The 15000-nt window shown below is 39.3% G+C and overlaps 1 protein-coding gene and 1 long non-coding RNA gene across 2 annotated transcripts in view; both read right to left on the minus strand.

Annotated features, from left to right (window-relative positions):
* The window catches only part of LOC137999950 (pyroglutamylated RF-amide peptide receptor-like), a 51400-nt gene that overhangs the window by 36238 nt on the left and 162 nt on the right, over positions 1–15000 (minus strand). Inside the window, exon 2 of the mRNA XM_068845990.1 lies at positions 1–632. This exon is cut by the window's left edge and continues 1831 nt beyond it. Within this exon, the coding sequence (XP_068702091.1) occupies positions 1–586 (586 nt within the window). The 5' untranslated portion in view covers positions 587–632. The remainder of the gene's footprint in view (positions 633–15000) is intronic.
* Positions 3204–9232, minus strand: LOC137999951 (uncharacterized). The gene is made up of 3 exons (XR_011123038.1): positions 9115–9232; positions 8919–8998; positions 3204–4293 (listed from the first exon to the last, which is right to left on the minus strand). It is a non-coding gene; the product is annotated as an uncharacterized lncRNA (long non-coding RNA).

The raw sequence follows: 15000 nt of genomic DNA on the forward strand, positions 1-15000 counted from the left end.
TTACAAGCATCGTCATAACGGTGAGAGCCATTCTTAAAACGTTTCTGTTCAATTTGTCGCGATATACCGCCCCTTGTGTTACGTGTTTCAAAAATTGCTTTTCTCTCACGAGCGTCCAAGCTATGACAGCATAAATAACCGACATCAAAGAAAACGGGATTATTATGAGAAAGACGCAGAGAAAAGTGGTATAAATTTTGCTCGTCTTTGGTTCTTCAAATGCTGGTGCCCATGACTGAATGCAATACACTCCTGCGCTTGAGCTCTTCAGTTTAAAGACATAGAGGTAAGGGGCGAACACTGCAGCGCCAACAATCCACGTCGACGCTATTAGACTCATTCGCAGACGAGCCGTTATCATCTTGACACGCAGGGGAAAGACCACAGCTACGAGTCTTTCACATCCGATTAGAACCACAGTCTGAACAGAAACAGCCATAGATGCGTCCTGTAGCAGTGTAAACACTTTGCAGGATATCTTCCCTGCCAATCCCGTTAGTATCCACTGCGTTTCGGCGTCTAATAGTATCTCAGCAATGTGTCTTGGCAAAACAAAGACGGGAATGACCAAGTCGGATACGACCATGTTGACTATGAGAAAATTGACGTTGCGTTGCACATGTTTTGTCTGGCTGATCACATAAAGAACAAGAATATTCCCTGTCAGCGCAATGAGCAGAACCAAAACGTAGGCAGTAAGTTTAATGTTTCTTTCAGCCTTCGTTGGGACGTGTGACACGCATTCAGTCGTCTGGTTGCTAAAATTACTTCCGTCGACCATGTTAATTGCAGCGATAGAGATATTTCTAATTCAAAACTGAAAATGCTTTACACCTGGAACAAAGCAATGAAACATTACGAGTAAAAATGGTTGATTTTTTCTTTCGCAATTGCTTCCCACTTCTCAGTAATCTGATACTAAATGTCAATACCTTTCTTTTGAATTTGCATCTGGGGAACATTAGCGAACACCAAAATAGACTGCAAAACAGTCGTATTTTTTGCGAACGCAAGCGACACGGTAAACGAAAGGTCTGGAGCGAGTGTAGAAACGGCGAGGGAGAATGGGGAGAGACTCGTAGGGCGTGTGAGGCTTGCGCGCTTCACACGCGAGGGTCACGCTTACGGCGCTTCGCGCCTTCCGAAAATGGAAAAAAAACGACTGTTTTGCAGTCTAACACGAAAAGAAATATTATAATTTTATGATTTTTCCATAAGGTCGCAATAGTAGCAAGTATGATAAATACTGTAGGAGACAGACAACTTTTTTAAAAGACATGTTTCGGCATGCTTATGCCATCATCAGTTTAATGAGTTCCTAAGTGTGAACAGTTATAAAGTCTACGGGTAGATGAAAAAAGCGTGACACCAAACATCAAAGTGTAAACTAAAACGTGAGAAAAGTGTTGTAATGCTGCAATTGTTTGTTAATTAAGTTGCGGTTTGATCTTATTTATATAAAAAGCTTCTTTGAGTTTTAAATCAATTGAGTTGCTGGCAGAATCCAGAATCCTAAAGCACGAAGGGCAGTATTTGCTCTTACATAAAGGAGCATGATGTGTTGAAATGCTTAAAAATATGCGAGTTTTTATCGCTTTCCGTGTGTTCTTTTATCCTGGTAGAAAAGTGACGACTAGTTTCGCGAATACTGAACGGGAATTATAACCCGCACAACAAAATTGGTAAACTACCATGGGTTTTAGAGCAACAGGAGTACAATCTTTAACACTAAACATGTTTTTAATTTTGAATGAAGTGAAAACTAATTTGATAGTTAGGTCAGAAATGCAAAAGCGCTTTAATAGTAAGTTGTCGAAGTTTAAGTTTCGCTATTTTGGAATAATGGCCGACAAAAGGGAGTTTAAAATAACGTGTATTATTGTCATCATTAGTGTTCCGGCTTTTTTGAGAAAAAGACCCGTCAAAATACCGCTTGAAAGTTCTGTCAATAATGTGCGAGGGAAATGAATTACGTTTCAAGGTGTCAGCAAGAGATTATAAAGGTAAGAGAAGTAATCCCTCATACTGGCCCTATTCCCATCGTAATCCCTCTTAGGTTATTTTTAGATGATACCAATTTTCCCGCGGATGTTACCGCGCGCGTTACGTGGAAGTTTCGTGGAGGAGGGAAAGTGCAGCAAATCACTCTGTACGATGCCACTCTCCGTTTTCAAAATTGAGTTTCATGGCCTGATAAAATTCATTGTTGCAAGATACAGGTTTCAAACATACATCCTTGGAATTGCTTAACTGCCTAGTTTACAGTGATACCAATTTGAAGAATTTCCAATCTATCAAACCGTGTTAAATAATTTTGACAGATGCAGATATGTTTACCTTGGTTGCATTGCGTTACTTATCCATTTTAGTGCGCACTTTCTCATCGTCTACAAAATTCTGTCGCTTACAAAACTCGTCCCTGTCAAGATACATTTTGCAATCATATATCATGGAAATCGGTTAACTGTATAATTCACTCTGATACCAATTTTACGATTGTCTAGTGTAGGAAACCGTATTAAATAATTTTGTAAGAGGGAGCTATATTTTACCAGGAGTACCCAACGAGAAAAATTTATAAAGTGATTGGATATCGCCTCCAGTAATATTTCAACAGTCACTAATTGTTTTTTGGTTGATTATTAACTTCTGTGGCAAAATTATATCCGCTCCCCAAAGCCAGCTAGAGCTAGAATTTAAAATACAATTTCCAGCCAGGATCTTTACTTTAAGAGCTTTTCCCAGCCAGGATATTTACCAAAAAGGCATTTCCCCAGCCAGGAATGTCTCTTTCTCCCCTTTTTTGCCAGTCAAAAAAATAACCAACATTTAGCCAGCCAGGAAAATAAATTGAGCCATTTTATCCAGGTGATACAAAAAAAATAACTCAACGAAAGCTTGGTGGTGTTTGAGCCATTTTCTTTGCTTATGATTTCGGTGTACATTAACGCGGGATAAAAATAACATTTCTACTCTCTTACTGGTCTGTGGAAAATATAAATCGTCTTTACTTCAATCCAAATGAGAGCAAAGTTGTGAGATAGGAAAAAATAAATTTAGAGTTGGTTTACTTGATTTGAACGCAAACTTAAGACTGACACCAGGACCCACAAACAACCACGTTTCCAGGGTTCCAAATACTGGTAACGAGATTGGATTCATCAAGAGAATATCTGGAGAGCACATTCGCCAAACGTTTAACGCGTACTTACTCTTCTTCTGCCCCACCTCCCCTCCAAAAGCTCATAAATCTGAACTTTATCTAAAATCACGCGTTCTGCTATCACTAGAAAGCAACGAAAATTTCGATGAACATTGTGCACAACTCACTATCCAGTATAGACAAAATCAAGTGACCGCAAGGCGCATTCCAGTATCCAAAACAATGATATTATTTAAGCCGATACAGAAATGAAATAGAACAAAAGCATTGTCTATCCAGCGCCAATCAGATACCTCGAAGACACACCCTCCCAGTAGCTGTAGAAACTCCACGCCAAGAACGCAAGTCTATTCATTATAATATATAAATAAAATTTGGTGTATAGGAAATCATATACCGAAAAAGCACGGAACGTCTATCCTTCATAATGAAGAACCATAAGTGATGCAGATGGAAACAAATGCCAGAAAGACACAGGCTATCGTTCATGATGAACTAAGAACAACTATGCGGTGCTTACGGACTCAAATGCCAAGAATGTCACAGATGTCACAGTCTTTCCTTGAAGATGAAGAATTATGCGGTGCATAAGAAATGAAATCGTGGGAAATCACAGTTTACACTTGAGTGATGAAAAGGTACAGTCTTTACTCAATGATGAAAACCAATTACGCGGTGCAGAAAAAATCAAATGCCAGGGAGGCTATCATTGACGATAATGAACAGTTTTGCAATGCTGACCAAATGAAGTGACAAGAGGGCACAGTCTATCCACGACGGTGAATAACAGCTCTGCGATGCAGACGGAACCTAATTGCGAGAAGGCAGAGTCTTTCCTAGCGACCAGAAACAATTATGCGGTGCTGAAGATATCACAGATAATGATGAAGAATAGTTATGCGGTGCAGCAGAAAGCAATGCCGGGAAGTCATGTTCATGGTCTACGAATCCTTGACGATGAAATATATTTATGGTGTGCTGTAGATATCATTTCCCGGGAAAGCACACCCTATAGAAAAAAGAACTCTACGGTCAATCGCCGGGATACCTGTCACTTTCCTTTTCTGCATACCGACTCCTCTTCATATTCAGATGAGGATCCATGTAGCCTTTGTTATGGCTTTTCATATCTAAAAATACAACCGTAGATTACTACATTATTATAACTGCATAATTATTACTCGCCAACTTGGATTTACTATCTATGCAGCCAAACTCTAGGCCGTAATCACTCAAAAGTCACAATCGCTGCAAAGGCTTCAAAAGATAAAAGAGAACTGTTCACAGCAATCACCGCAAAAGCTTTGCTAAACCTGTAAAGACAAAAACTCCTTTTTTATGTCCAACCCCGCACTTAAATCTTACATAACCGAAGGGCAATCGCTGCGAAAGCTTTACAGGATAAAAGACAACTGTTCACAGCAAAAGCCATAACTGGCAATCACCGCAAAAGCTTTGCTAAACCTGTAAAGACAATTTCAGCAAAAGTCCTTTTTTAAGTCCAACTCCACCACGTAAAATCTTATATAACCGGGAAGCAATTGCTGCGAAAGCTTTACAGGATAAAAGACAACTGTTCACAGCAAAAGCCATAACTGGCAATCACCGCAAAAGCTTTGCTAAACCTGTAAAGACAATTTCAGCAAAAGTCCTTTTTTAAGTCCAACTCCACCACGTAAAATCTTACATAACCGGGAAGCAATTGCTGCGAAAGCTTTACAGGATAAAAGACAACTGTTCACAGCAAAAGCCATAACTGGCAATCACCGCAAAAGCTTCGCTAAACCTGTAAAGACAATTTCAGCAAAAGTCCTTTTTTTAAGTCCAACTCCACCACTTAAATCTTACATAACCGGGAAGCAATTGCTGCGAAAGCTTTACAGGATAAAAGACAACTGTTCACAGCAAAAGCCATAACTGGCAATCACCGCAAAGGCCTTGCTAAACCTGTAAAGACAATTTCAGCAAAAGTCCTTTTTTTAAGTCCATCTCCACCACTTAAATCTTACATAACCGGGAAGCAATTGCTGCGAAAGCTTTACAGGATAAAAGACAACTGTTCACAGCAAAAGCCATAACTGGCAATCACCGCAAAGGCCTTGCTAAACCTGTAAAGACAATTTCAGCAAAAGTCCTTTTTTTAAGTCCATCTCCACCACTTAAATCTTACATAACCGGGAAGCAATCGCTGCGAAAGCTTTACAGGATAAAAGACAACTGTTCACAGCAAAAGCCATAACTGGCAATCACCGCAAAAGCTTTGCTAAACCTGTAAAGACAATTTCAGCAAAAGTCCTTTTTTAAGTCCAACTCCACCACGTAAAATCTTACATAACCGGGAAGCAATTGCTGCGAAAGCTTTACAGGATAAAAGACAACTGTTCACAGCAAAAGCCATAACTGGCAATCACCGCAAAAGCTTTGCTAAACCTGTAAAGACAATTTCAGCAAAAGTTCTTTTTTTTAGTCCAACTCCACACTGAAATCTTAGTTAACCGGGAAGCAATCGCTGCGAAAGCTTTACAGGATAACAGACAACTGTTCACAGCAAAAGCCATAAATGGCAATCACCGCAAAAGCTTTGCTAAACTAAGAAAAATAAGAAGTCTGTGATAACAGATTAATTTCTCATTATTAATGAGCTGTGTTTGAAATGTAAGTGTCTAGTAACGCTTTTCAGTTTTGAGGCATAAATTTAATATCTTTTAATGAAAATTGGAGTCACTGGCTCTGCTCGCACTACACAAAATTTTGTTTGTTTTGCAACAAAAAAACTGTTAACAGAAAGGGCCATTTCTGATGTGAACGATTTTCTTGACCAAACCTCAAGGGTTCCTTCGAGAATATTTTAAGGCCTAAAAATGCTTTGTCTGGAGACAAAATCCTTTGTCGATGGTCGAGGTTTTAACTTGATAGTGTTATCCATCTGTCTTTGCTACCTTTACATTTACAAGCTCTGGACAATTTCATTTCGTTCGTGCTTAGGTGCAATTGACATATTTGTCTGCCGAATAAAATTTAATATTTTTTGCCATAAAATGTAAAAAATGTGTAATAAAACACGAACATAATAGCCATGGCCGTCATACCCTGCGGGCAGAGTCTCTTTCGATCTTCCGAGATACGTCGGGAAGAGGAAAGTAGATGGTTCTATGTTAGACAGAGTAAATGGGATTTAATGCCGCTTTTTTTCGCAGTGAGAGGTCATGACAGGCATATTTATTTTCTGTGGTTTTGTTCCGGGTTGGCAGGATTTGCCTTCTGATGTAAGAGCATTTTTAGTTTGAGCATTGCTTTTTTACGTGTCCTTACCGATATTTATTTTCATTGATAAACAAAATGTTCTTGAAAATTAACTTAAGGCCGTGACAGTAATTTTTTATTATAAATGAAATAAAATCAAGTTAAGCTATGATCTTCGCAGTTATGAACGCAATTTTTACAATTGCGTAGAGAAGCCTGAAAAATTCAGGTCTTCACGATCAACGGGGTTTGAACCCGTGACCTCGCGATTCCGGTGCGACTCTCTAACCAACTGAGCTATGAAGCCACTGACGTTGGGAGCTGGTCATTTGTGGGTTCCAATGGTCCCGTGAGGAATGAATCAAAGCGTCGCACCGGAATCGCGAGGTCACGGGTTCAAACCCCGTTGAAGTCCTGAATTTTTCAGGCTTCTCTACGCAATTGTAAAAATTGCGTTCATAACTGCGAAGATCATAGCTTCATTTGATTTCATATCCGCAGTTCATATATGATTCATTTCATATACCATTTCATCATTGAAATAAAATTAGCAAACTGCTTGTTTGAGTTGGGTAACCTATTGAAATACATCGTTGTCTTGCTGATTACGAACACTATCACTTGGACAGGGTGAAACCCCGGGGCAAGGGGGGCACTCCTGGGACAACTTTGACCACAAAAAGCCGAAACAAGAGTCGGGGAATACAGTCAAGACACATTGTCTTATGTTTAACGAGTGAAAATGCAAGCTGTTTTTTCCAGAAAAAAAAAATGTTACCTTTATAACCGGAAATTCACGCATACTACCTCATGAATTGATAATTTGGTCCTGCTGAATAGCGAACCCAAACGCGTTGCGCATAGTGACAGTTACCTGTCAAAATCTGTCAATCAAAGAGACGTGCAAACAAGCTAACGATCCGGCTCTCCACTTATTTCAAAATACAATTCCTTTTTTTGTTACATTTCCCAGTTCCTCAACCAGGAACCGATGGGATAAGCTGGTGTGTTCTCACGCTTTAAAAATATGGCAATAAATTGTGTTTGCCCGTCGGCAACATGATCAGCAACATTTCATCGCCTCCTCCTTTTCTGAACAGACCTAAGGTGCATTCCCTGACAGTAACTTCGTCTCTTCTGTGTAAATATAGCGAGAATGAATTCAAGAGAAATCGTTCAACACGGTTCGTCCCCAACCAGTTTTGAAACCTGCAACGGCTATCTTGAGGGGAGAAGCGGACTATATTCCAGGTTCAATTTCACAGTGAAAGCAAATTTCACGCTAGAAAGAATTTTCAGCTAGTAAATATTACATACTAGTGAAAACACAGCCTTCAATAGTCTATTTTTTCCAGTCTTGACCTGGGCCACATTTTGTCAGTAGTACCTTTTAATATTTTCTCTTGCGGAACAAATTTTGTTATATAACGTATAAAAACTATCCGGCTGCCGGCCGTTCCTTTCCGTTGCCATTTGTGCGTATTGATTACTGTACTCGCACCGACATCTAACTCTGTCCATCCAGCAACAACATAGTAGTATTATCGAAGACTAAGACATTCGTTTGGCCTTATGAACTCGTTTGCTCCCATTGGGTATAAAAGGAACTTCTCGCAAATTCTTGACTGCTGGGAAATACTGGAAATAGAATATGAATTTTGCCTCTTCAGGACCAGAAAATCTGCTTTTGCAATAGTAACGCAAAAAGTACTTTTATGGTTCTTTCAGTCATGGCTCGTTCCAATTTGTCCGAGTTAGACTTCATTTCGCAAACTAAGAATAGCATACAAATATTCTGTAGATATAACATACAAATATCAAATAACAAACATCCCTGCAACACTTGATCCTCGTTTAATAACAAGTTTTCAAGGTTGTTGAGCCAGAGATTGACGATTAGCACGTGAACAGGCTCCCTGTAAAAGAAAAGGCAAGCGAGAGAAAACAAGGGTTCAAAAGGCTTTGATACTTAGGCAGTTCTAATCCCGAAGTGTGCCTAGATGTATCTGTTAAACCAATACACCAAACAGACAAAACATCTGAGGTCAATCGAAAGACACGCCTTACGTCAGAATGGTTGTCCAGAATGATGCCAGCAAAACACTTCAGAAGAAAAATCGCTCTGATTAGGCAAATGTTCTTTTTTTGTTTTTATTATTTTCCATTCTAACTGATCGTCTATAGCAGATAAGTAACAAGTCTAACCACATCTATTTGGGGTGGTTTTAGCTGCAAGAACGGTTCGCTTCGATTTTCTTAGAGAAGCCGATATTTCTGGAAATCAAGACACGAACGCCAGGGCTATATTTTCGCGAATATGGAACTACACATATTACTCCGTTTACCATTCTATTTGCTGCTGGCATTTTGTCGAAACGAAATGACTGAAAGGAAAAGACCTTATGTGCTACAGTCAAGCAAAAGTGTTTCCGAACAGTCATGGTTTAATGAAGGTGCATGCCATAGTCGAGATCAACATGATCAACATGATAAAATCAAAAGGCGTTCTTACCGGCTGGACACACTTTTATGATGATCTCTTAACCAGGGTACTGGAACAGTGACCCTGCCCGCTGCTGACTGAAGGATGCACTAAAGATGGTTCACAAAATACAAAAGACAGTTGAGACGGTCCATAAAGAAACTTATCAAAACCTGCAAAAAGGCATTCAGATAAAACCAAGGACATAGGTGAAAAGATTACTTACCTAGAAATCAGCAGAGTTTGGATGAAGCAAAAATTGTCCAAAACCCGTAAAAATTTAGTTGCATCACCCAAACTAGAGGCACAAAACAACGACCGCGACGATAACCGCCACTTCTGAGATGGAATATCCGCGCGCAATAAATAAAATGAGTTGTCTGTCTAAATCCCAACATTGACACCATAACAAAAGGCAGGATGTTTAAAAAAGAAATTGCATTGTTTGCTGACAGCGTTTTAATGACTGACGCATTCAGTTAACATTTTGTACACGCCTTTTTCTCTTTCAAATTTCTATCAATTTAGTGACAATTTTATACACGCCCTCGACTTTGCACTAGCCTGCGGTGCACCTTAGTTATCACTCACAGCCAGCGCTATGTTCTTTGAACTTTCCTGACTAGGTGTCATTTTACTTCTCCAGCCAAAATTAACCAGAGCACAATTTCAAAACCCGCAGGAAGCCAGAAGGGAAGTGAATTTTTTTTTCTAGCCAGCTTCGGTATTCAAAGGGTCGACCACAGCAAGAAAAACGTTTCGGCACAATTCCCAGCTGGAGTTTCTCATCCATTATTTAGTGACCAGCCAGCAAATTCTTAGCCTGAGGAGCGGATATTTTGAGGAGCGGATCCGTTGGGTACTCCTGTTTTACGCGTGCGTTACAAAATTGACTTCAATCCGATCTTACGGTTTTAAAAATTTTTACCGTGCGGTCAATTGAAATTTTCCTGTAATGTGTGGTACTGTTTGAAAGCGTTAGCTGTCTAATTTATGAATATCATAGAATTAAGTCACCATAGTTTAAGTCCGCTAAGAAAATCGAGAACGCGTTGACCAAGTCAGAAATATGTTACGGGTATATATATAAATGAAAATTTTGCAGTTATATTTATCTACAGATAATTAATAAAAGTTCGCACAAAGCTTTATCAGTATACTTTCATTATATACCGAAGGAAAATTTCGCAGTAATTGAAATCTCATTAACTGAGACAGATTTTCCACAACTATTCAAGATACAAGATGCAAAGATATATCATTCAAATCGCTTAACTGTGTTGTTTACAGTGACCCCAATTTCAACACTGTCCAATGTACAAAACCGAGTTTAATAATTTTGAAAGACGCAGGTGTATTTAAAATGCGTGCTTTGCAAATTGACTTCCATGCGATACCACTTGTTCATACATTTTTATCGCACTCTCTGTTCAACTTTTCCTTTCATGTCTGATATCTGTCTAATTTATGAATATCTAAGAATTAAGGGCCCACAGACGGATTTTTCGCGCGTTGCTAAGGAAGTGAAATGTTACTTCCGGTAACTGACGTCATCATATCATGAGGTGACAAGAAAACCCACTCACAAGCAAAAGTCACCGCACAAACTGTTGTTTCCATCGAAGGTTTTTCCTCGCCCTTCCTCGCGCTCGTTCTCAGATCAACTGCGCATGCGTAAACGAACTGACTACCGGTTTGAGAAAAAAGCTAAATTTCCGGCGGTTTTAAATTGAATTAAATTTTTTTTTACATGGCACGTTTCACCCCCAAATACAGAATATAGCTAAGCATTGATTTTTTAAAATCATATTTTTTGAAAAAGTTATGGGTATTTCAGTATCGTTTTTGTCTTTAAAAACAACATTTTTCAAAACAAAAAGAAAACCATGCTTGGCTGGATGCAAAAACGAATACAAATTATCAAACCATCGATTAAATACCCAAATTGCGTAGCACGGAGACAAATTTAGAGTTTTCTTTTATTGGTCACGTGACCATGGGTGTGGTATGATGACGTCATATTTAGGGTCATGGGCTTACAAAAGTTGGAAACTGACCAAAATAATGCCAAATTCTCTCAAATTACTTAACCATTACATCCTTAGCAACGCACCCCAAAAAATACGTCAGAGGGCCCTTAAGTCGTCATATTTTAATCCCGCGAAGAAAATTAAGAACGCGTTAAACAAGTCAGCGATATATTACTTGTTGACTGTAGTCTGCGAATTGCCAATGTTTACAAAATTCTGTCGCTTATAAAACTCGATCCTTTTAAGATACAGGTTTCAAACATCTATAACTGAAATCGCTTAATTGTCTAGTTTTCAATGATACCACATTCAAGGTTGTGCCATATACGAAACCGTGTTAAATCTTTTTTTAAGGAGACAGCTATATTTAACATACGTGCTTTGCAAATTCACTTGAATCCGATAACACCGGTTCAAAAATTTTTATCGGACACTTGATTCAAGTTTTTCTTTCATGTTTGGTACCGTTGTAGAGCTCTATCTGCCTACTCTATCACCATATTCTCGGTTTTCACTCACGTGACACCGACCATGGCAACGGTTGTTATCCGCCATCTTTGTGCCCCGCAAATGTAAACAAATCTAAGGCGCGAGTGTGTGAGTTCGAGATGGTTCTCTGTATTGTGGTCGGTTGCGGAAGAAAAAGCGGTATTCACAAGGCAAAATTCAGTAAAATACCCAAGATTATCACAAATCAAGGCGAAGAGTGGGAAGAATTGACGCGGGAGAGAAGAAATCGATGGATTTCGGCGGTGAGTCGTGGCGATACCGCGAAGAAGAACATCCTTGAAAGCGAGCGTGTCTGTGATCGCCATTTCGTTTCAGGGAAGCCTGCAGCTACATGGGACAAGCACAATATAGATTGGGTTCCAACTTTAAATCTCGGTAAAATGGAATTTAAGGGAGCCGAACACAAAGATCAAAAACAGAAGGCTTCAGAAGAAAGGGCTGAAAGAGCGAAAGAACGCAGGAAACGCGCCATTGAAAGACAAGAACTCGAAGTCGCCCAGAAGAGAAAACATCTAAATGTGAGTGGCGATCGTATTGTTGATCTCCACTTCACAGAGGCTAACACAAGTACCTCAACAGAAGATTTTGAAGAAGAAACTGGTCTTGGAATTGCCAATACGCCTGAAATGGAGCTATCAGAGCCATTACAGTCATCATATTTTAATCCCGCAAAGGAAACCGAGAATGCGTTTATTAAAGTCAGAGAGATCGTACTTATCGACTATAGTCTTCCATTTGCGGCCATTCTGTACAAAATCCTGTCGGTTACATAACTTGTTTCTTCCAAGACACAGTTTTTCTCTTAAACTGGGTTAAATGTCTTAAACAGGGTATCAAAAATCGGAATTCTGTCTTAAAATTGGTAGGAAAATCAGCGATATTTGTCTTAAAAGGGTCAGGGTATGAGGGGCCACGTCGCACCTCCCCAACCAGGGATACATCGAGTACCCCCCCCCCCCCCCGGGGGTTTGTCTCTACATCCTCCGCCATTTTCGTTTGATGGTAAATCGCGAACGACGCGAATCATTGCGTGAGAATTCGCTCAGCTGTCAACATTAGTAAAAATGAGGACATGTGATTGGCTATCAGTTAACCCTCGTGGGAATACCGGATCTCGCAGGAGATCTAAAAATAACTTAAGAGGGATTACGATGGGAATAGAGCCAGTATGAGGGATTACTTCTCTTACCTTCATAATCTCTTGGTGTCAGAAAGTTTATTAAGATCGTTTTGAAGGCCGGAGGAGGTGTTGTTGATTTTATAGATTCGGTCGATAAGAGTTTGGATAAGGCCAATTTTATAGCATGATGGAGTAAAACTAAAGAAATTAGTTAAGAGACCAGTGTAAGTTTTTTATGAAAAACTGAAAAAAACACAATCACGCGAAGAGTTGTCAACAAGTGTGTCAAGAAAGGCATTACAAGACCTTCGCCAACCAGAATTACAGCCCGCACAAGAAAATTGGTAAACTACCATGGATTTTAGAGCAACAGGAGTACGATCTTTAACACTAAACATGTTTTTAATTTTGGATGAAGTGAAAACTAATTTGATAGTTTGGTCAGATTCGCAAAATTGCTTAGTAAGTTCTCGGAGTTTAAGTTTCCCTATTTTGGAATAATGGCCGACAAAAGGGACTTTAAGATTACAAGACCTTCGCCAACTAGAAAAACTCTCTATCAAGAAACACAAAGCTGAACTGGATTTGTCCTTTCTTCGTTCATGTAAGTCCTTCAACGTTTTCCCGAAATTTATCTGTTTCCCTTTTTCACAAAATTCGCAATTTTTGCAAAAATCGTACAAGTCGCGAGTCCTAGTTGAGGACTCGTCGTTTTTTCAGCTTTTACGATTTTTGCGAAAAATTATAATTTTTGCAGCTGCGTGCAAACCTTGACATAAGTGGCAAAATCGCGTGTGCAGTTATAAAAGTACAAAAATCATATGATAGACTTTAAAAAGTGAAATTTCCTTGAGTTATAACATTAACTTTTAATAACCATAGACGCTAATACTAAAATCTAGCGACCATCTAGTCTTTCATCAGTTTCAATTACTCCGTGTGTCCTCAGTATAAAAGAAATCCTTTATCCAATTATGCAACTTTCAGTCTCTACAGACAATATTAAAGAGAGTATTTTGAAGTAAACTTATGCTCTGATAGATCACTGGTGAATCAATCAGACCCTCCAAGACAATGAAGACGAAAGCGTCACTTAAAAACATAACTTTGCGCCAGCTTTACTCTCACCGGATATTCCCACTGTTGCGTTTTACGATGTTAGCGAAGTACCATAAATATAAATTGATAGCAGGAGCAGTTGCGAAGTGGAGAATAGACTGCATAGGACTTACAACAGTTGGCTGGTATTTCAGAAAGTTTATAACCATTTCTTTACATTTCTTTTCATTACGCTTTATGTTACGTTCTGAAGAGAAACTACGGAAACTATTGATATCTGCAGCAATGAAAGGCAAATAGCTTGGTGAAAGCCTAGGGATTATTTCGACAACTGAGATATATCAACATATTTTAGCCTATTACGCCATTCTCTACACAAATTGTTTACTAGGACCGCAAATAGTAATGGCGCCAATTTCGTTCCCTGTGGGTTCCCTCCACGGGGTGAGATTGTATGAGAGTAAATTCCATCCAAACGAACTCGCTGCACACGACCTGATAAAAAGGAGCTGATCCAGCGAATGGTAACTTCGTGTACGCCTAGAAGCTGCAATTCTTGAAATAGTTCGCTGTGGTCCACCAAGTCGAAACCTTTGCCGTGAAATCAGCAAAGAATACACGAGCAAACACATCGCCATGATCAAGAGACTGAAGGAGGGCATGAAGAAAGTAAGCAAGAGCATGGGTGGTCGATTTCCCCGCAAGTGCGAAGTGGTAAACATTAAGTTTTATCGTTTCTGTTTTGCATGATATCGGGCCATCAGATCTTTCAATAGCAAAATAAGATAAATCGTTTTTGCAAGTAAGCATGGATAATTTCGCTTCTCAAAACTGGCTTGAAGACAATCGAAGATAACAAAGAGATCAAATCTATATCGTGTGATGATAACCGAGTGGCCTTTCAACACTCGCCTCTCTTCTCTGAAGTTGTGCTTATTTCTTCCAAAAACCGCATAGTTCACTGAGTTTTTGTTAACTGGGATAGCTTGAAGAAATGAGCCCCGGTTATTTTTTTCGCTCCTGCAAAACTCGAACGGACAACCCACAAAGGGGTGAGAAGTCTCTAACTTTCTTTGAAATGAAAATAATGCTCATGGAACCGTGTAGAAAAATTCGTCATGATGACCCATGTGTTTTGTCTTGGTGTTAGTTGCTCCTGCCTCTTGATACTGCTAAATTGATAAGATGAGCAACTGCAAAAAGGCTTTGAAATTTCAGAGTTCCTTTTAAAACGATTTCCAGGCCCAAATGACCAATTTTCTAGTTTACCGAAATACCGTGTTTCAACAGATATGGTTCCCTGAGTGCAATTATACAACGGGCAACGCATGACAATCAATTTTCTTTATGTCTTGAAATTAGTGGAGTTTGTTCCTACGCAGAAAGTTGAACG

The sequence above is a fragment of the Montipora foliosa genome, chromosome 4 (genome assembly GCF_036669935.1).
Source record: "Montipora foliosa isolate CH-2021 chromosome 4, ASM3666993v2, whole genome shotgun sequence".
NCBI classification, from domain to species: Eukaryota; Metazoa; Cnidaria; class Anthozoa; order Scleractinia; family Acroporidae; genus Montipora; species Montipora foliosa.